The sequence below is a fragment of the Cavia porcellus genome, unplaced genomic scaffold, assembly GCF_034190915.1.
Source record: "Cavia porcellus strain 051 isolate PalLab524CR breed Dunkin Hartley unplaced genomic scaffold, mCavPor4.1 scaffold_17, whole genome shotgun sequence".
Lineage (NCBI taxonomy): Eukaryota > Metazoa > Chordata > Mammalia > Rodentia > Caviidae > Cavia > Cavia porcellus.
Window position 1 is genome coordinate 40,884,249 of NW_026947500.1, and position 21,748 is coordinate 40,905,996.

General features: G+C 38.1%; 1 protein-coding gene across 3 annotated transcripts in view; it reads left to right on the top strand.

Annotated features, from left to right (window-relative positions):
• Hsd17b12 (hydroxysteroid 17-beta dehydrogenase 12) overlaps positions 1 to 21,748 on the top strand; it is a 158,689-nt gene that overhangs the window by 47,164 nt on the left and 89,777 nt on the right. For all 3 annotated transcript variants that reach the window (XM_063227795.1, XM_063227794.1, XM_003465081.5), the window contains exons 2-3: positions 7,015 to 7,061; positions 9,862 to 9,937. In XM_063227795.1, coding sequence (XP_063083865.1) covers positions 7,015 to 7,061; positions 9,862 to 9,937 — 123 coding nt within the window. The remainder of the gene's footprint in view (positions 1 to 7,014; positions 7,062 to 9,861; positions 9,938 to 21,748) is intronic.

A 21,748-nucleotide genomic window follows, 5' to 3' on the forward strand; every position in this document is an offset into this window, starting at 1 on the left:
AGAAGAACTTCGAAGATGAGGTTGAAAAGATTTACAGGAAAACAGAACAAAAGAGAGAGACAGACAGACAATTAAGATTAATAGAGAAGATGTTAAGTCCAAATTCTGATTAATAGATTCTAGAAAGAGGGAAGTCTGAGGAAGATATCAAAGAATTAACACAGAAGCTTCCTACAATTGAAGGTCATGAATTCTGAGGCCCATAAATGCCTCACACCAATGAATGGAAAAACACGTACTCTGAGATATACTATCCTGACAGTCTTAGAGTAAGTAATAACCCAGTGATGACAAAGCAGGTACCTTACAAATGGTCTGAAATAAGAACGGTGAAACACACTTTAAACAATTCCCATGATGAAAGATAATGGAGAGTTTTCTAAAAATGTTTTTGTTAAAAATGATTTCCTGCTTAGAATTCTATACCCAGTCATGCTATGATATAGAGGTTTGAATATAGACTTTAGGAAAATAGATATGTGAAGTAAAAAACTGTCTCACACTGTCACATAGAGAGACATGATGACTAAATACGGTGTGATGATTCTGGATGCAATCCTAGAACAGAAAAAGACATTCAGTAATGACTAAGCAAATCTGAATAAGACACGGGCTTTAGTTGTTTTAGTATTGGTTCATGAATTGGGACAAATGTACCAGAGTTACGTCAGATGTTAGTTACAGGAGAAACTGCACTTGGGGTGCCGGCAATACTAACCAGAGCTTCATTTTCTGGTATTTTTTTTAAGTCAAAAAGTGTCAATAAAAGTGAAAATTTATTTTAAAAGTTGTCTTTGTGCATTTGTGGGTAGCTATAGGCAGATGTGTTGCACCATTCTGAGGAAATGGACCAAGATCTAGAAAAAGCATGTCTTAACACGAGAGGCCAAGAAAGCAAACTGCAGAGACGATATTCCAGGAGACTGGGAGAGCGGGCATTCCCAGTGGGAGCAGAATACAAGCCGGAGGTCTCTGGGAAGGTGAACTCTAAGAAAAGGAAAGGGTTGATAATGTGAAAAATTGTACTGAGAAGGTGTTAGAGGATGGGGAAATACTCAGTGCAAATGGAGGAGTAAGACAGTTATGTGTCAGGGAAGACCTGAAACCATAATTATCTGCTGTTTGGCTCAGCAGTGAAGAATGTATTTGTTTAGCCACAATAATTGTGTAACAAACAATTTGAGTAAGTCTTGTCTCTTGATTGTGAGTGGGAGAGGCAACCCTTGGACTTAATCTTAACAACAGGAGTGTCTTTGGAATGGGCCCTCATAGTCTGTGCTGAGATAACTCATGGTAGAACAAGATGGGGAGCGGTTGTTCTAGAAAACAGAAAGATACCTGGCTAGACGTGGAGGCTTTGATATTAGCCCAGCTTCCCAACACCGGGAAGGGGAGAAGGGGTAGACATTGAGTTCTCTCATGTGGCTAGCTTTGTAATGAAACTTGATTACCACTCTGGAGACTAAGGCTGGGAGGAGTTTCCTGGTCATGTGCCTGTTCTGGTCCTAGGCCCAGGGAAGAGGCATGGAAGCGTTGGCTTTAGCCTATATGTCTCGTCATGTGGTTGGTCTTGATTTGTATTTTCTATAATAAAATTAGCCAGAATTTCTTATGAGTTCTTTGAGTTGTTCTAGTGAATTATCAAGCCTGAGAGGCTTGTATGAAAACCCCAAACTTGTAGCCAGTTAGTGAGAAGTGTAGGTAGCCGAGGGACCTCTGAACTGGGCATCTGAAGTGAGGTCAGTCTAGTTAGAGACCATGCTGGAAACTTGTGGGATCTCTGCTCTCTTGACAGTTAATGTCAGAATTGATTTATAGTATTCGGCTATGTAAAGGCTGACTCTTGACAGAGTGTTGTGATACAATTCATTGGGAGGAGGGGAAAATGAAGGAGGATTGGAAATTCTCATTAACTGTGAGTCAATAAGTCATGAAGAGTTGATCAATCAGGTGATCACAGTGTAAGCACAGGATTCAGAACATAGATGCAAACAGAAGAAAAAGCAAAAATAGTTGCTTCTGGAGTTGGTCTAGGAGGGCATAGAAAGCCAGAGTCAGTGCTGATTTTCAGTGTAAGCCTTTTCCAGCTCCTTTGTTTGTCTAACTATGTGTGTGTTACTTTCATATATGACACTGATTTTTAAGAGAGAACTTGGTTGTAGGTTCACAGTAGTTGATGAGGAAACAGATTTGGACACTGGAATGCGGTAGATGGGGTGTACTGAGGATTGTTTTGGGGATAATACTTGTAAGAAACTGAAGGGCGAAGAGCTGAGTAGAGGGAGAAATGAAACTGCTACAGGTGTGGCAGGTGTCATAGTTGGTGCCGCTGGAAGCTTTGAACCTGGGTTAGCCTTCAGAAAAGCCTAAGTGAAGGTAGGGAGGCTCCCCCTGTCCCCGAGTGTATCCAGTCATTAGACACATGCTACCAAGGGCAGTAAAGCAGCTCCCTGTGGGAGAGGGCAGCTGTGGAAGATACACAGTCACAGGTGAGCAAGGAGAACTCTGGGCAAGAGAGGACTTAATACTTCAGTGCTATAAGGGAAGATCTAGGCTGTGTCAGCTTTCTGTTACTGTAACAAATAACCCGAGATAATAACTTAAAAGGAGGAAGTAAATTTTGCTTTACAGTTTTGGAGGTTCCCCTCCATCATCAGATGGACTCCTTGCTCTTAGCCTCTGGTAGGAGAGCAGCGCTTCGTGGAGGGGCACCCGGCAGAGCAGATGTGCTCATACCATGCTCAGATGAGAGGAAGAGGGAGTGTCCTGTTACTGGCTCCTCTAGCCTCCCCCCACCTCCATGAGCAAAGGACTCTCTTTAATACATGAGTCTTTGGAGGGCATCCCAGATCCAAACTGTAACACCGGTGCACTAATACTGTCTACTTCTAATTCCAAAAAACTGGAGATCAGAAAAGGAAGACATGATATCTATTAGGCAAGTTTTAGATCCTCCAGGCCTGCCAGGCTGTGGGCTGTTAAGGACTGGTTTTAGTTTAAAAATACGCTACACTGCTGTAGGTTGGCCTGGGATTGACAATTTTGTAAACAGACATACACACATAATGGAAATTCTGTGTTCTTTTGAAATGTATTGCAGCCAGAAATCACAGACACAGAATATTGAATGACTGTACTGTAGTTTAATTCTTGAGCATTTTCTCGTTAAGGGATTTTAAGCCCCTAAAGTGAGAAATGTAATATCGCCATCAGTTCATTGCTGTAAATATATATGCAGTCTGCTCGCTCCCATTGTAAGCCTAGACAGAATAATCTAGTTACACAAGACTTTGTAAATAGACTTTGTAAATAGTGGTGTTTAGTGCAGAAGAATGTAAGACATTGTACTTAGAAAGCAAAGACCTTTGGGAAGCCAGGTTTGGAAAGCAACCTTAAATCTTGTGTGTTTTTGCAGTTGAAAAAACTAACCTAACTGCAGAGCGTCTTGCATTCAGCAGATGTTCACTGAGCATGGCTGCCTTGTGCACATCCCACAGCAAGGAATCTAGAATCTGGTGGAAGAGTAAAGCCATGTAGACGGAAGGAGCTGCTGTTCAAGATGGAGTGGTAGCATGCTGTAAGGCGTAAGGCTGTGTAAAGCACTTGGGGATGAGAGAAGAGAACGGTTTGCTTCTGAGTGGAGCTGTCAGGAGTGGAGGAGGTGGTAGAGCTTGAATAAGGCCTTAAAAGTCTAAGAGGGCAGGTTCTGAGATCTTGGAGAAAACAGAGAAGCTTGTCGGGGAGGGAGGGAGAGAGGAGGGAGAGGGGAAAGCTTTTCCTTCACTTGAGAAGCATTAGTGAGTCAGTAAGAGGGCACAGTATAAAAACTGCATCCCTGCACCTCCAGAAACACTAACGTGATGAAACGTTACAGAAAGACACCATTGCAGCAATCACGAGGGTGGAGGAGCCTTTGTAGGACGCTGAATTTTATATAGCTCACTCTTAAAATAAGTGTTTAAATCTTTAATAATGTCTCTCATAAGCAAAACTACAGTGACTGGAACACGTGGGTTACCTTTGTGAATGCTGGAGAACCATTTTTTTTGAAAACTGATAAAGATGAAAAGTCTCAACCACTTACTTTGTAATCCTGTACAAACTATCATGGTAACCAATTAACAAGAATAAATTCTCTATGGAAATATTCCAGCTAATAGCTAAAGATGAATGATTGAATTCAAGTGTCACTATTTTGGAATCCCTAATGAAATAATGGATCTCAGCAGTAATCATGAGCGGCTGCTAATATAACAAAAACAAATGTAATGTTGTACATAAGCAGTATCACTTACCGACGCATTCTTACCTGGCCTCCCAAAATCTAACCTGGAATTGACCAAGTGTCAATATCCAAGTATTTGGTGACAGAGGAATATGTTAAATTTTATCAGCAGTATGCAGTCAATAAAAAGCCAGTATAAAACTATGACCCAGTATCTTCAACAAATATACTGAGAAAGGAAGGTAGGGTAAAAAGAGTCAGAGGATGTCTTACTTTTCTTATTGCTAAGACAAAATACCTGACACTCAGAGTGAAAAGGCGGAAAGGTTTATTTAGTTCTCAGTTTTTAGAGGTTTCAGTCTGTAATAGACTGGTTCCAAGCCAGGGTGGCATGGCAGAGGGGCGTCCCAGAGGAGAACCAGTGCATGGCAGGCAGAAGACAGCAAAAACAAGCAAGGGGCCTTCATATAGTGTCTTTCTGCCTCTTTCATCTTACCCAGGCTGCTCAGGGTGGGCAGCACTCACACCCTTAATCCTAGGGTGCTTGATCCTAGCACTACATCACGAATCAGTCCCAGCATCCCACACTGTAGATCAGCCACCCCTAAAAAGCCCCAGCTAGGGCTGCATGAGGCTTTGGGGGTACACCTAGACCCAGCCCATAATAGAGGGAGAAGAGAGGAAGAGGGGAGGGAAGGGCTTGTGGTGAGGTTTTTAGATAGAACTGACAGATTTCATGATTCAGTAGACATGTTAACAAATTTGAAATACGGAATTTGTTGATTCCTGTTACAAATAAATGATTAGAAGCTTTTTGAAACATTTGGGGAAATTTATACTGATTAGATACTGGTTGCTACTTACAATTTTAGAAATATGTATAATACTGTATTTTTGATAGTAGATGCATACTGAAATATTTATGGATAAAATAATACGATGTTTGAGGTTCACTTCAAAATAATCTGAAGTGGGAGGAGGCAGGTGGGGTATAGATGAAGCAAGATTAATCTCAAATTGATCCTTGGAGAAACTGGACCATGGGTACGTGGGGGTTTGTTCTCTGAATTGTTTTGATTTTCTCTCCCTCCTAACCCGCTTCCCAGCATCTTTCTTACATAGTCCTCCAGGCTGTCTTGAACTTACTAGGTAGTCTAGGCTGGCCTTGAATTTGCCATCTCCCTGCCTCAGCCTCCCTAGTGTAAGTATTACAGATCTGCACCACCGCACCTGACTTTTTAATTCTAGCAAGGTTTTTTTGTTTGTTTATTTGTTTTTAATTCTGAAAAGATGATGGCTGAGCTGGAACATGATGAAAGCCTATGAGATACTGAAAGCTGTGACGAGGAAGAATAGGGATGTGTTTGGCATATTTTTGAATACACAGTGTAAATTAACAGAATTGGTTTTTTGACAAATACAAGGAATCACACAAGTTACATTGTAACTTATTTTCCATAATCTGTAAACGATAAAAGTTCAGGGCATTCCTTATCTTTTGAAGCAGGCAACTGTACTCTGAACTTGCAACACATTTGATTCCAGCATTCTAGGGAGAAGATACTGTGGTGTGGCCTGACCTATGATAATTTCTAAATGTTTCTGCTACATGAAGTTCTTGAGGTTATAAGAAATATGCTGTTACAGGTGGTGCATGCCTGTAATTCTAGCACTCAGGAGGCTGAGGTAGGAAGATTATTGAGAGTTCAAGAATAGCGTGGGCTACAAAGTGAGCTCAAGGCCAGCCTGAACTGCTTAGTGAGACTATCTCAAAAAGACAAAATAAAACCATACTTCGCCTTAGGAAACACTTCCCTTTAGGAAAATTAAATCATGCTCAATTTTAGTGCATCAGATGTAGCATAGTAAGTGTGTACTTAAGTATACAATAAAGGTAACACACAGAGATAAATATACAAGGTAAATAATGTTTTTTATGTCGCTGAAGTTTCCCTTGTACCCCTTCTTTGTCATCTACCTCCATCTCAAAGGAAGCCAATCTGACTTTTATCACCATAAATAGGCTCACCCTTTCTTGAACTTCATAAATGTAATCATCGTATGGTTTTGTGTCATACTTTTTCACCCATCCTAGTGTCTTGGATTCAATCATACTTTCCATATATCAGAAGTTCTTTTCTTGTTGCTGTTAGGTGTTCACTGTATGACTTTGCTTCATTTTCCTTATTCATTCTCCTGTAATTAATACTTAAGTACGTTCACCTACCAGACATGAGTAAAGCTCCCCTGAACATTGTTTTGGTGGTCACAGTTATTTCTGTTTTTCCAGAATAGCGGGGCCACAGGGTGAGCAGGTCTTTTTTTCCAGCAGGAGTGGTGAGGCAGGCACTGTGTCACTGAGCTGACCCCTGAGCATTTCTTTAGTCATAGACATATTGTCAAGTATGTATTGTCAAGAGATCATATTGATTTACTGTACACCAACAGGATATGAGAGTTCCAGTTGCTTTCCATCCTTGTCTGTACTTGATATTGCAACCTCTTTAATGTTAGCTGTTGGGAGGCGTATTCGACCCCACATGGGAACAACTGGTCTTGCCCTTTTTTTTATGGTGCGGGGATGGAACCAGGCCTCATGTGTGCTAAGCACACCCCCTGCCACTGGCAGGCAACCTCCAGCTATTGCTCTTTCACATCCAAGTATTGTTACAGGTTTCTTTTTTTTTTTTTTTTTTTTTGGTAATGTGTATTTAATTGGTGGGTTTTAGCTAAAAGAAATTCTCCCTTGTAGTTTTTAAACTGACCTATTACTATTTTTCCTTTTTCAGTTGTCACAGGTAGCACTGATGGAATTGGAAAATCATATGCAGAGCAGGTAGGTGATTTTTAAAGATTTTGCCTCTTGTTATGCTTAAAAATGGAATAATCTCTTACAGCAGTTCTGATTTTTGAAGTTAAAATAAGAAATATAATGTACAGCAATGTTTTAGAGAAAAAATCTGTCTGGTGACAAATACCAAGTTTGTGTGTGTAAACAAGAAATTTTAAAGCAAATGTCTGCAATGTAAAGTATAAAGCTTTCTATGCTGGTTAGTTAGAATTGTGAGAAATTTAGTATAACTTTATTGTTTATTGTAATTGCAGACAGTCTTCAGTTTTTAAAAATCCAAAAGATAGACATAGTGTTATAGGCAGTCAGATATCTAGAGTAGTTCGTAGTGTAATTTTCACAAGGACTGAAGGTAACATACTGGCAGACTCAGGCAAAGGGTTGAAGTCCTCTGCACTGCAGTTAAAAGCTGAACAAGTGAAATAGTTTCAAGATCATTGTACAAAGCAGGAACCTTGGCGCGGTACTCATTGGGTAAGCTTCCCTGTTGTGTCCCTCTGCAAAGGTGTTACCCAGTTATCATGAAGATGCTGGCAGGTGCATTGAATTCCTCATTTATTCTTATCAAAGTTACTTTCTTTTTTCTTTGAATCGGTTTTTTTTATCTTTTTAACGTTTTATTTTGAAGAATTTCAAAACTGCAGGAAAGTTGCAAGAACAATACAGTGGCCACCAAACACTTTGTTATCTTTGTTTTATTACCATTATTGTTATTATCATTATTATTGTTATTTGGCTGGACCACTTGTAAATGAGTTGCAGACATCATGACAATTTACCCTAAGTATTTCAGGATGCATCTTTTAAGATCTAAACATTCACCTTCCTACTGCAATGCAGTGCTCACACAAAAAGTTTTATCTGGCGTGTTACTGTTATATAACCTACAACCCACATGTAAGTGCCCCAGTTACATCCTTTGTAGTTGTTTTTCTTTGTTTCAAGATCTGTGTGAAGACTGCATTGTGTTTGGTATCATATCTCCTGGACTTCATTAATCTTGAAGAATTCCTTACCAGTGTTTTTTCTTTTTTATGGGTATTTTTCTTGTATAATAATGATACTTGAAAAACACTTAGCTGATTGTTTTACATACAAATTTAAATTTGATGGATTTTAGAAGGTGGGAGTGGTGGTGCACACCTGTAATCCTAGCCCTTGGAAGGCTGACGCAGGAGGATCAGGCTGTGTTTGAGGCCAGCCTGGGCTACACAGTGAGTTCAAGGCCAGCCTGCACTATGCAATGAGACCATGTCCCCAAGAAAAAAAGTAATGAATAAGTAAATGAATGAATTAATGAATTTGATCGTTTCCTCATGATTAGTTTCAGGATAAATATTTTTTTTAGCAAGAATGCTGTGCAAATGATATTTATCCTTCTGTGTTAATCTTGTTAGTAGGTACCTAAGTCCATTTGTTCCATTATTGATTATGTTAAGGTAAACAATTTATTAAGATTCTCTCTACTGTAATTCTTCATTGGAAAGTGAACACCATACACCATACATAAGGAGTATGTGAGATGGTGCTTTGAGACTATAAATATCCTATTTCTTTTGTCTAGTGGTTTTAAGATCCATTGGTAATTTTTTCTAATTATCACTACAGTCATTTGAAATGGTGATTTTTTCTAGATGTCTCCTGCATTTTTTTTTTGTCTCCTGCATTTTTAGATTGTGTTTTTCTGTAAAGTAGGGCTTTTTCTTATTTGTCCTACCCTGTTAAAAGTTTTTTTTTTTTAAACTATCAATATGGGCTAATGGATTGTTCAGTGGTTTTATAGCAGATTAATTTCCCAATTACCAGCCTTTGTTATTTTTATTAAAAATGTTTTTCCATAGCTTCATTTGCAGTACCACTCATTACTTAATAAGAGCTGACTTTAGGATTTAGGCTTGGAATATTACTTTACTAAATCACTTATAGCTCACAGCACCAAATTTATTGCTCATTTATAAATTGTGTGGAACAGTTCACTAAGTTTTGTGCAAACGTTTCTCTTGCCCTGTATTTATGTGTCCCTGGGGTAGCAATACATTTTTGTAAAGTTTTTTTCATTCTGTACAACACTTACACAGCATTGGGTAGATGCTTCTTAGGAGATTTTTTAAAAAATTAATTTAGGCAGTTAACTATCTTAGTTTGCCTTGGTTGTCCATAAAGTCTAATACACAAATAAAAACTTAAAAATAGAATATATTTTTAAGAATTGATAACATTTTAACTACTATTTTTGCCAGTCCTCTGTTTTTTTTTTTTTTTTTTTTTTTGTGGTGGTTGTTTTGTTTTCGAGATAAAGTCTCACTGTGTAGCTCAGGCTGTCCCTGAATGCGATTCTGTAAGCCAGGTTGGCCTCAAACTCATGGATTCTTCTTCCTCTGCTTCTTGAGTGCTGGGATTACAAACATGAGCCACTGTATCCAGCCTCTGATCTTTGTTTTATGTGTCCAACCTACAACAAAAACTTTTTCAGAGCTAAGTTTTAACTTAGAAAATAGTAGACATTTAACAAATTTTAAAACCCCAACAATATATACAGATCCAAAATGAAAAGTAAAAGTTACTCCACTTCTAAATCTCTTGGAGATTTAAATTCTTGATTTGTAAAGATAATCCTTTGGGGAATGCTTTCTGTCAATTACTTATTTTAGATTGCTTATTCATTACATTTGGGTTTTTATTTTTATATGAATTATCTGGGTAGTTTTTCTTAGAATGAAGATACATCTACTTTATGTTTTAAAATAAATTACATAAATGTGATTCAGATCTCTTACTTTTTCAGTTAGCAAAGCGTGGAATGAAGATTGTCCTGGTCAGCAGATCACAGGATAAACTAAATCAGGTTTCCAGTGAGATAAGTAAGTTTTCATTTCAAACATCCCCCAATACCAAAGAAATGTAACTAATCTTAAGTTTAATATTTTTCAAACAGATAGTGTTGACAAAACTTTTATATTGTTAATGACATTTTAAAGATGGACTGTCTTTTAAAGTTTTATTTATCTTTCAAAATAATTTCATGAAATAATTTTAGATCTTTTGTAATTTTCTTAAAATGTTTCTTACTGATTCAGTGAGTTCTATTATAGGAGTCAAACTGTATTTCATCACATTTTACTGAAGTGTCTGATTCCTTTTCTATTGCTTCATTTCAGTTTTCTTGAATATGATTTAATCTTCTGCTTTCAGTGTTTTTTAAGTAAACTGAAACATGTATGATTGAGGAAATACAAAGGCAGCAGTACACATGTAAGAGGGGAACTGTTTTAAACTCTGTTCATAGCTATGCTTGAGACCTGGGTTATTATACAGCAGATACTCTCTTAACTGGCTTCTACTTAACCAGATGACTAAATCAGTGCTGCTCACCACCTCAGTGAAACACACAGCTGGCATCTCCTGGGTGCTTGCTGTGGCGGCTAGACTTCTTGACGAGAGGCTTGTATACTTGCACCCTCCTGATCATTTCTTTATCAAGAATTGAGGTGTTTGTTCCCAAACTTATGCTGGATACATTTGTTATCCCTTATTCTGTAAATGATGAAATATTACTATGAAAAGGGGATTTGTTGCTGCTAAAAATATGTTGAATGCTCTGAGAAACAAAGGTGAGGAAAATGGTTTCCTTCCGAAATTCACTGTCAAATTAGAGGGAATCGAGACACAAGTAAAATGTTGGAAAGCTTAAACAAAGTGAAGAAATTTTGATGTCTGATTGTTTTGTAAGTGTTGAGGTTTTTGCATCACTTTATAAGAACTGAGAGTGCATTTGTAAATAGTGTGCGGGTTCAGTGCATGCATGAAACACTGAAGTTGCAGTCTGCGGACCCAGTGTTAAAGACAAGGCTTTGGCTGTGCTCAGAAGATTGATGAATGGATTGCATTTACATAAGGTATAAATTAAGTAAAATAGTTGTGATGGGCATTTATCTCTATGATGCTTTAACTTCTCTGAGGAACCCACACATAGTCCCAATTCTTTGAGATGACAGAGGGTTTCTTCTGTATTTTATTGACATTCGCACCAACATATATCCAGTACTTTATTATCCATTTGTTCCTTCACATGTGTCATTTCCTTTGGCCTGTCCAGCATCCTTTCAGGTCTATGTTTTTGTTATTGTTTCTGTCCAAGCCACGGCTGTTCCTAGCGGACAGATTGCGCACAGATGCCCTGCATCATTACTGTGGATGTGTGTACATGCCGGGATTGAACACTGGGCCCCGACATGCTAAACTTGTGCTACATCCTCCTACCCCCAAAGCAGATTTTTATTGGAGATTCCTAGTATTAATTATGTAAAAGTATTTTTTCAAAAAATTTATAAAAACCTTATGAGCACAGATCCTTACAAAGCTGAGCATATGGTATGTAGGTAGTCAATAGGTCTTTTGACATTAAAGATTTTAACATTCAGGATTTTAGCTCTGTAGATGTAACCTTGCAGGACCAAAATGTACAGTATTCCCCAATTTTTGATAAAGTGTGAATATGAATTAAGTTATGACACTAATGAGCCTGAGGTAGTTAATGAGCTAATAGGTGAACTAAATATACTGCTTGGATCTTAGTACTCTTTTTGTCTTTGTTAAACTCTTAAAGTGATAAAACTGTTTACTTATGTAGCAGTTTTCTCTCTGTCTCCTGTCTTGTCTGTCTGTCTGTGTATCTCTCTGTCTCACTGGGGATTGATGTAGAGCTTGGCTGGACTCACTATCTCTTATGACAAGTATATAGAAAAAGCTTAAATTTAAAAAAAAAAAAAAGCAAGTAATGTGGTCTGTGGGAAGTCAGGACTCTCTCGGAACTGAAATGAAGACTTCTCTGGATTGCCCGTATTGATTGAGTCCTTACCAGTTCAGGGAACTCATCTGAGGCAAAAACTGAGAAAAGGAGCAGGGTGTTGAGAAGTTAGAACAGAGACATTCAAAGCGGTAAACCTTGCTAATTAAGAGACCCTTTGATCTCTAAGGTTGCCATTTTATTGCTGTAGAATAGGGAGTGTCAGTGCCCTCCCAGCCTGGAGGTTGGGAATATGAACCTTTGGTCCCTAGTCAGAAGTCCTTTCACAGTCACAGTCTAACTCTTACCCAGCTGGGTCCCCAAAAGGGATTGAACCCAGATCCTTCATTCTGAGCTAGGTACATGCCCAGCTTTTTATTTATTTTTATTTTATTTTTTAAAGAAGCTCGAAGGGATTTACTAGGCAGAAATTTAAAGGTATATACCCAGAGAAACCGAGTGCAGGTCTTCGTGAGAGAGAGGCATGCTACAGTCTCGCAGCTTTTTATTTTCTACTATGAGACAAGGTCCTTTTAAACTGCTGTATTGCCCAGATGGGGCTCAAACTTGTGTTCTTTCTGCCTCCGCCTCCCAGAATGCTGGGACTACAGGAGTATACCATAATGCCTGACTAACAATTTGCGTGAATGAAAGCAACTCCTAGTTGTTAGAAATAAATGAAATGCTAGCAGGAAGTAAAAGCTTGCGATTAAGTGAAATGTTGACTTTTGAAATGCTGTGGTATTAATGAACCCACCATTTATCTGATATAAGGCAAGTTACCTCATGACACTCTTAGTAAGTGTTCCAGCCTGTACACAATCTGCTCAGTGAGTCAGAAGATATACTTTAATGATACTTGAGAATTTGGTTACCTTGTGAGGTAACATGTGACTGTTGGCCAAAATGTGCTTCTGGAGAAGATAGGTCCTGTTTAAATATTTCATTAAGGAACGGATAATAAAGACACTGAACTGACCTTTCTTAAAAAGAATATTTTTTTTCCTATGTTGGGAATTCTAGAAAGAAAATGTTTTTCTGGGCATAATATACATGCAAAGCAGACCATGTTGTCAGCTGAAGAAATACATAGGAGTCTTATAAGTTAGGGTAGGTTTTTAACTGAGATACAAATGATCTCTTTAGGAGGGTAACTTTTTTTTTTTTTTTTTAATTTTTTTTATTTTTGAGAGAGAGTTTCACTGTGCCAGTTCAGGCTGCCTTTAACTCACTTTGTAGTCCAGATTGGCCTGGAACTCAGAACAATCCTCCTGCCTTATGAAAACAGACAAAGTTATTACACTTTATACTAAGTGCCACCAAAAACACCAAAAAAAGTAAATAAATAAAATGAAGCCAGGCGTGGTGGCACAGTCCTGTAATCCCAGTACTTGGGAAACTGAGGCAGGGGGATCATTCCAAGTTTGAGACCAGCCTGGGCTACAAAGTGAAACCAAGGCCAGCCTGAACTGCATTGAGAGACCCTGTCTCAAAAAGACAATAAATAAAGAAAGAAAGAGAGCAAAGAGCTAAAGAAAAGAAACAGTAAGAGATTCTTATTTTGTGGCAGCATGGTAAGTTTTGGGTTGGCAGGGCAACACAGGGGCCAGAATAATAATTAGTCCACTATGATGGTGCTCCCTCTGCTAATGACAGTCAGATCGTGTCCTGTGGGCCTTCTGGTGATGTAATGATGGAGGATTGTGTATGAGCAAGTTATGCATCGGAAATCCCCTCCAGTATCCCACATTCCTTAAGACTTTGGATCTCCCCTTCTATCTTATGTGAGAGACAATATGGTCTCTCATTCTCAGTAAATATAGGCTCTCCTTCAGCCTAAGTTTCAACATTTTTTTTTTTTCTTTTTCTCTTTTTATTGGTACCGGGGATCGAACTCATGACCTCCTGCTTGCAAGGCAGGTGCTTATGCCGCTGAGCTAAATCCCCAGCCCCTAGCCTAAGTTTCAGTTAGCCAACCAATTAAATACTAGAGCCCCTTCCAGCTATAGGACTAACCATGAAATCTGAATTCTCTGCTAAATGACTCGACTCATGTACAAAAATTTGATCCATTCTAATATTATATTCTATTGGCTTAATACAGAATCCATTTTCACACATACTTCCTCTTTCTACCAATACAAAGTAGCAAGTTTAATAGTTTTTGTGTGTGTAAGTGATTAGTTTATGGAGCAGACCTTGCACTTGTCTCCCAGCAAATGCTGTGCCCTGGCCTGTGTGGGTGTGAGTAAAGATGGATGAATTGGAACTTGAGAAGAAGAATTACCGGGACTGGGGGTTTAGCTCATTGGCATAAGCACCTGCCTTGCAAGCAGACGGTCATGAGTTCGATCCTTGGTACCGATAAAAAGAAAAAAAGAAAAAGAAAGAAGAATTACCTTGCAAGAAAGCCACCCTTCTGTTAGGGAGACATGACTACAGGATCTTCAGCCAAGGAAGACTAATCTTAGAGTCATGAGGGACAGGCTGTTTCTATTTACACTGTCAAAGGACGCTGAGGTTGCTTAGGATTCTGGATTGGGTCTACCTGGATATTTCTGTTCCAAGTCTCAAGGTCTCACTTGTTTGCATCTAGTACTTAGACTTTTTCAAGGAGAACTGAAATTCAGCTTACATGGTGGTTCTGTGACTAGCACATTTTCTGTTTTTAGCAGGTTGAGTTCTATGACTGTAAGATGCAAAGGTTATTAAGATTTTTACCTTATTAGGTGTTTTCTGGTTCTCTCTTGGTAAATGTGAGTTCAAGTATAATGATCTGACCTCATAGCTCTTTGTAAAGATACCTGTCATCACTTGAATTAAGACAGACTGGAAGTCATCACATATAACCTTATTATCATTGCCAGCCAGGAGTATTTATTTTTAATTTAATTTTTAAAAGAATAAAACCAAAGTAAAACAGAATAAAACCAATCAAAACAGAACAGTGAAAATGATATAGGACTTCAAAACAAGATAATATGAAATCAACAATGGCTGCCATAATGCCTCTTGTTATCTTCAGAATAGCTTCCCATACCATCAGACATGTTAAAATCAAACCAAATAAAATAGAAGAAAACTTATCAGAACAAAACAGTGAAAGTGATACAGTACCGCAAACAAAGATAATAATAGGTATCAACAATGGCTACCATAATATATCTTGTCAGGCTCCTGGGCTTCTGCTAACCCAGGTTGCCCAGGAGGCAGTGGGGTATGAGGCAGGCTTCTCTGGACACCTGCAGCTTCTCCAAGGTGTGGCTGGCTGGTTCTTCTGACTCTCATTGGCTGTACATGGGAGAGACTTGACAGTGGCCTTCATGCATTTGGGAGCTGAACTGGCTGCTTCTCCCCCACCCTGTGCTGGGGAGAGTCAAGATTATTTATATATGAAGTATTTTTTTGCCAAAATACTTTGAAGTATTTTTATCAAAAACAAATAGCTAATGATTGAAAGCTGAAACGGGGGCTGGGGATTTAGCTCAGTGGTATAAGCGCCTGCCTTGCAAACAGGCAGTCGTGAGTTCGATCCCTGGTACCGATAAAAAGGAAAAAGACAAAAAAAAAAAAAAAAAAAAAAGAAAAAGAAAGCTGAAACGATTTTACAGTAAGGCATAATACAAAGAAAACTAGCTATAAAATAACCTGTTTGCTCACAGAATATAGAAATGGTGGTATTTACAATTTATGTTATTATGTGGCAGTCAGTAATTCTGATTGGATGTATGTTGATCAGCTTTGATTAAAAACAAACCATGATATTTCTCTTTGTAATTTATCCTTAGGTGTAAAGTTTTAGAATGGGTCTGTAATCCATTGCACATCTTAAAATACAAGCTTTTACAAATGTAAATCTTACTTGGCTATAGTCAGCAGAAAAAGCAGAGAACAAGGGTGAAAAATATCCATTTCACTTGTCAGTCCTTACTTGTGATCAAATCTGTGCAGCTAAGATATGAGTTTGACCAAGTCAGTTTGTTCCACAACTTTCTGATACAGTACCGGTACCATTGGTGTGATACCCTGTTATATTTAGTGCACTTCATTTACCCAAGGACCACAAGAAGAAATGAACACATGAAGAGCTTCAATGAAACTAGAACTACATGGTTTTAGATCAAAGAATTCATCTCAACATAGTCCCTAGAGTTGTATTCCTTTCGTCATTTCTGTAGTGACAGAAATATTTTTATTGCCCTTAGACTTCATATATTCCAGGTGCAAGGTCTGAGTAGGAACCCAAATTCCTCCGGTTTGCTTCTTTTAACTTTGGCTGTAGTGCTTGTAACTGTGGAGGTATCTCTCCTTCCTCTGTGACATCCAGATTTGTCAGTGTTCCTGGTCTTCCAGAGAATGATATGCTGCATTGCCTAAAAGATAAACACTGTGAGCCACAGAGCAGATCTAGGATAGTGTTCTGGGAGATTTCTGGAGCATCAGTTCCACAGATGGGCACACAGTCGTTTCCTTACTGGTAGGATCACTGTGCCTAATTAAATAAGATTTATTTTAAATGAAACAATTCTGGTATGGTCATGGTGACAAATTTGTTTTATCTAATTATATCCTGGTAAGGAGAAAAATGGACTCTTGTTAAGCAAATGCAAGTAATTATACTGTCATGTAAAATTGTAAAAAATTCAATAAAGATATATTGTATAATATTTTGTCATTGTTCTGATTAGTTTTGCAGACAAGGCCAATCAGTGTGTGTTATATTTTCTACATGATTACCATCTATAGGTTTATCTAATGATTTACTAATTTATGTCCCCGTTTCTGTTGCTGTCTAATAAACCTCCCCAAACTTACTTAGGTAGAGCAGCAGCCAGGGTCCCACAAGTTTTGCCAGATAGAGACTTTGCCTGAACTTGGGTAGATAATCCTCTCACTCCTCATGATTTTACTGAGGTTGCTCAGTGATTCTCTTCTGGTGATGGTCCGGCATGGCAGCGCCAAGATGGGTTCTCTTACTGATCTGGAGCTGGGGTAGAGGGCGGTGGATTCAGCTGGGACTCTTGACTACAGCGCTCAGACTGCCTGTGCAGTGTGGCCTTCTGTATAACTGGGTTTCTTATGTGGTAACTGTTTCCCCCCAGAGTGTGTGGAGAAGCAGGACCTCATCTCAGAATCCATGTGGTGCTGCTGTACTGTGCTGCTCACTTCAGGCCCGCTTCTGTCCAGTTGTAAAGAGAGGAAAGTAGACTTCCCCCTTGTCCCGCCCCTCCGTTCTCTTCCTCCCCTCCCTTCTTCTCCTCTTTCGCTCCACTCCTCTTCTCTCTTCAGTGCCCAGGGCCTCACCCTTACTAACAAGTGCTTTCCGCTGAGCTGTGTCCCTGGCGCCTAGATTCTGCCTCTTGATGAGGGAGTGCCATGGTAACTCTGGCCAAGAACATGTAGGATGGCTGATACTGTTGGAAAGTAAAATCTTTTTTTTTTTTTGGAAACTCAGACCTGCCCCAGTTTATAAGCTTCCCAGAGAATACTTTTGTGAATTATGAGGGATCAATAGGGACAACTTACAAAAACTAGTATTCATTTCCATTTGCCCAAGTATAACCAGCCACAGTGAGAGTTAGTAAAAAAGAACAAGAGAAAAGATACCTTCTCAGAAAAGTATTAAATTTCCCTGATAGGTTCCATTCAATCTTGCCTGTTTAATTTTGTTCTGTTGGGCAGCAGCATGCTTTACAAAGTGTCTGGTTTTGGAAAGCAGAGTCCTATAAACACTGCCTCAAGTTTCCTGGTCCTGTTTTATAGTCTGCTTTTGGTCCTATATGTGTTACTCTGGGAAGGGAACCTGCCACATAAGCTGATGCTCTGTAGCTTTATGAGTAGTCGTGGTACTGATTCAGCCTTGACTGGGGCCATTCTTTCACTGTATCTTCCTGAATACTTGGTTCTCGAACTTTTCTAAGCCCTGGCCAGGGACTTTAGGTAAACTTGAAGGAAAAATAGGAACCGCTGGTGGAAAAACTGATGGCTAATTTATTATAGTAATTAGCGGTGTCAGATTGGAATTCCCCTATTGGGATATTAGATAGAACTAATTAATAAGATTTAGTTAATGGTTATCCTGAGGGCATGAACCTGATTATGGATACTAAAAGCATCGAAGATTCTCCAGGGACTTCCTTAAAATATGTCATAAAATCACCATTTAACAAGGATATTTTATACTTAAGACATAATCTCAGCATCCTTTGGTTCACAGTTTTTGTGTCAGTTTGGCCCAGGAGCATGAATATGTCTCTGTTCATTCCGAGAAGTATTATAGGGGCTGAATCTTATTTATTAGGTATACCTTGCCTATACATAATTGACCAGGATGTTGAACTTTTCTTGCTGATCCAGTAGCTCTTCCGTGTTGGGGTCTGGATAAACAGCAGCTCCTGTAAGAGTTGAGCTAGTCAAGGTATGGAGAATACATTGCGAATCTAGTTATCCATTATCCCTTCCCACTCAGTTGTACTAACTGTTGATTATCTGGGGGCACCAAAGGCAGATTGTTTCTAAGCTGTGTGTTAACACACAATTTTATTATTCTTAACTTGAAGCTCAGATATGTGAAGACAGAATCACAAAACGTTGCCAGGAAACTAGTGATTTTATCAAAATATATGCTTAAGTCATAAATGCCTAAGATAAGAGACGATTATAGTCAAGGTTTAGAAAGTGACCATAGTTAAGATAAAGCATGACTTCAAGAAACAATAACTAGAAGATTTAACCTTTTCAGAAATGAGAAACTTTAATTGAAAATATCATTCATGGGGCTGAGGATACAGATCAGTGGCACAAAATGCTTGCCTGTCAAGCATGAGGTCATGAGTTCGATCCCTGGTACAAAAAAAAAAAAAAAAAAAAATCATTACCACTACAGGAGTTAACATGAAAGTCCCAGAAGTTAGCAGGCTCCTAGAAAGTGGAAGTGTCATGGCTGGTACAAAAAAAAAAAAAAAAAAAAAAAATCATTACCACTACAGGAGTTAACATGAAAGTCCCAGAAGTTAGCAGGCTCCTAGAAAGTGGAAGTGTCATGGGGGAATAAGGAGCAGAGCATTTGCTAACAGGGTGGGCACTGAAGGAACAGAGTGTTATCTTTATATGCTCAAAGATCAGTTTTTCCCTCAACTGGTTCCAAGCTTTCTATGTTGATCTCAATGAATTTCAAGTACCCACTTAACACATTATGACACATTAACACTCTCAACTTTAGTTTAAGGTATATTTATTTTATGTTCTGTCACAGTAAGATAATGCACATACTACACTGAATTTGACATGTTAACTGGACTTTCGTTATGAATTTTAATCTTCAGAAATTGTCCAGGTGGCCAAAATTCCTCATAACTTAACTTACAGTGTTGTATGTTTAATATCTTAAGGTCAGCAAAGAATCACAGAAATTATGTTTAGGCTGACAGTAAGAGCAACAGGATCATTACTGAAATCATTTGTCAAAGAGATGACATTCGAATTTCTCCACCGAGGGTGGGGAGAATTTTTCAGTTCAGATGATTTGTAGAATGTCCCACGTTCAAAAAAGTCAAGCCTGTGATAAAGGCATTAGTTCTCATAACTTTAGTTTGTTAAAGCAGTGATAATGTACCTAACAATGAAGCCATCTCTGTAGAAAGTGTAAAATTTCCAAGAGTGAAATGTTACATGAAATGTTTCATACTTTAGGAAGAGCAGAAGAAAGACATATAGCTATTTTTGAATTTGAAGTTATCAAGCCAGTTCTGATTTGGTCAAGGACTTCCTTTAATTAGAGTTACGCAAAACTTGTATTCTTGATATGGTTCTACATTTATTTATCTTTTTTATATATTTATTTTTGGTACCTCGGATCAAACTCACAACCTCGCGCTTGCCAGGCAGACACTTGGGCCACTGAGCTAAATTTCCAACCCTACGTTTATTTGTCAGTGATCAAACATGTTTTAAAAGTTTGTATTAGTACATTTTAAAATGAACATTAATTGCTAGCTATATGTCTAAATTTTCTTAAGCTTATTGCTTGATCTGGCTATTTCTATAAGGAATGCTTCTCTGAAATTGCGAGCACATTTAAAATGTCAGAATTCTTATGCTTATTGATAAATTTTGAGTTTTCTCCTTGAGATTTAAATAAGTACTGACCAGTCTTTGTAAGTTGTTTAGAATAGTTGTTGCTCTTTTAAATTTAAAGGGAATAATTGACTGTACTGTTTTAGTTTTCTATGGCAGTGTAGATTTTCTGTCTCTGTTGTATCAGTTATTATTATGAGAGGGGAGTTTAAGTCTTCAACTATAATTTGTGGACTTATTTCTCTGTTATGAGTTGCATTAATGCGTAGCTTCATATCTTCTCAATAAATTACTTCTTTATGAGATGCTATTCTTGATAATATTCTTTGCTCTAAAGTCTACTTTGTCTGAAATTTGCTTTCTTTGTTAGCATCATATATCTGTTTTTCTACTATTTTTCTAATATTTCTACTTTTAATCCGTATGGTGCTTTTGATTTTAAATGGGTTTCTTGTAGATTGCATAGAGCTGGTTTTGGGTTTTTAAAATTTAATTTGATGGTTTTTTACCCTAAAATTGGTGTTCTCAGGTAAATTATAATCAGTGTCATTATTTATAGGGTTGGGTTAAAATCTTACCAGTTTGCTCTTTATTTTCCATTTACCTCATTTGTTTTTTGTTCCTTTTCTCAGTTTTTCTTACCTTTTAGATTAATTACATGTTTTTTATAATTCCATTTTATTTCACCCCTTGATTTATTGGCTGTACATTTTTCTTTTTTAAGTCTTTTATGTACACACTTATTACTGTTTCTTACTCTTTTCATTGCTGTGTATAGATTATTGTAGTCAAGAAACCCTGTCTTCTGTAGTATCTTTTATAGGTTGTTCTGCAAAAGCTTTTATTTGATTGATTATACTACAGATTGAACCTGGAGCTTTTGCACTGAACCTTTTTCTGAATTGCCCAGGCTGAGCTCAGATTCATGATTTTCCTGCCTCAGCTTCCCAGAGTGCTGGGATTACCCATGGGTGTCACCATACTCAGCAAAACCTTCATTTTTGAAGTCTTTATTTTATACAGAATTATGTAGGTTGAGCCAAGGGAAGGTGGAATGTGAATTTAGACTGGCAACATAGCAAGAACTTGTCTTAAAGCAATAGCAAGTTTGCTTCACTGCATCTGACTTGCTTTTTTTTTTTTTTTTTTTTTGACTAAAATTCTGCTGTGCTTTTTAAAAAATTTTTTAAAAATACTCTTTTATATCTCCTTCCTTCTTTCTTATATAGTGGTTTGTTTATTTTGTGATTAGAGATTGAACACAGGCACGGCTGAGCTACATCCCTATCCCTTTTTAAATTTTAAGACAGGATCTCACTAAGTTTTCCAGGCTGGTATCATATTCCTAATCCTCCTGCCTCATGCCTCAGCCTTGTAGTAGCGTGGATTATAAGCATGTGCCACCATGCCAGGCAAGTTTCTGAGATGTATATAATCTATATGGAATGACTATTCCAGTGCTTTTAATATTGCATATCCTAACTCCTCAAATCTGGGCTGTGTGCCACAAGTTCCTCTGTTGTTCCTTACTACCTAGAAAATTTGTTCAAGCCGTCATCCAGAGCAGTCATAGTCACCCTGTTTGTTTCATTTCTCTGAGGGGTCACCATTCTGCGTTGTTGGATGACCTGTGCCTGGAAACCAATACTTCATGTATTTCATCTAACTTTTTAGTCTGGGGAGGGAGAGTAAATCTGGTGCCTGTTTTGTACCATCATGGTGGGAGGCCAGTGCATCTTTCCCTCTCTTTTTAACCATCATAGATTTCCTGGTGAATATAGTTTGTACTTTTGCACATAGCTATTACACA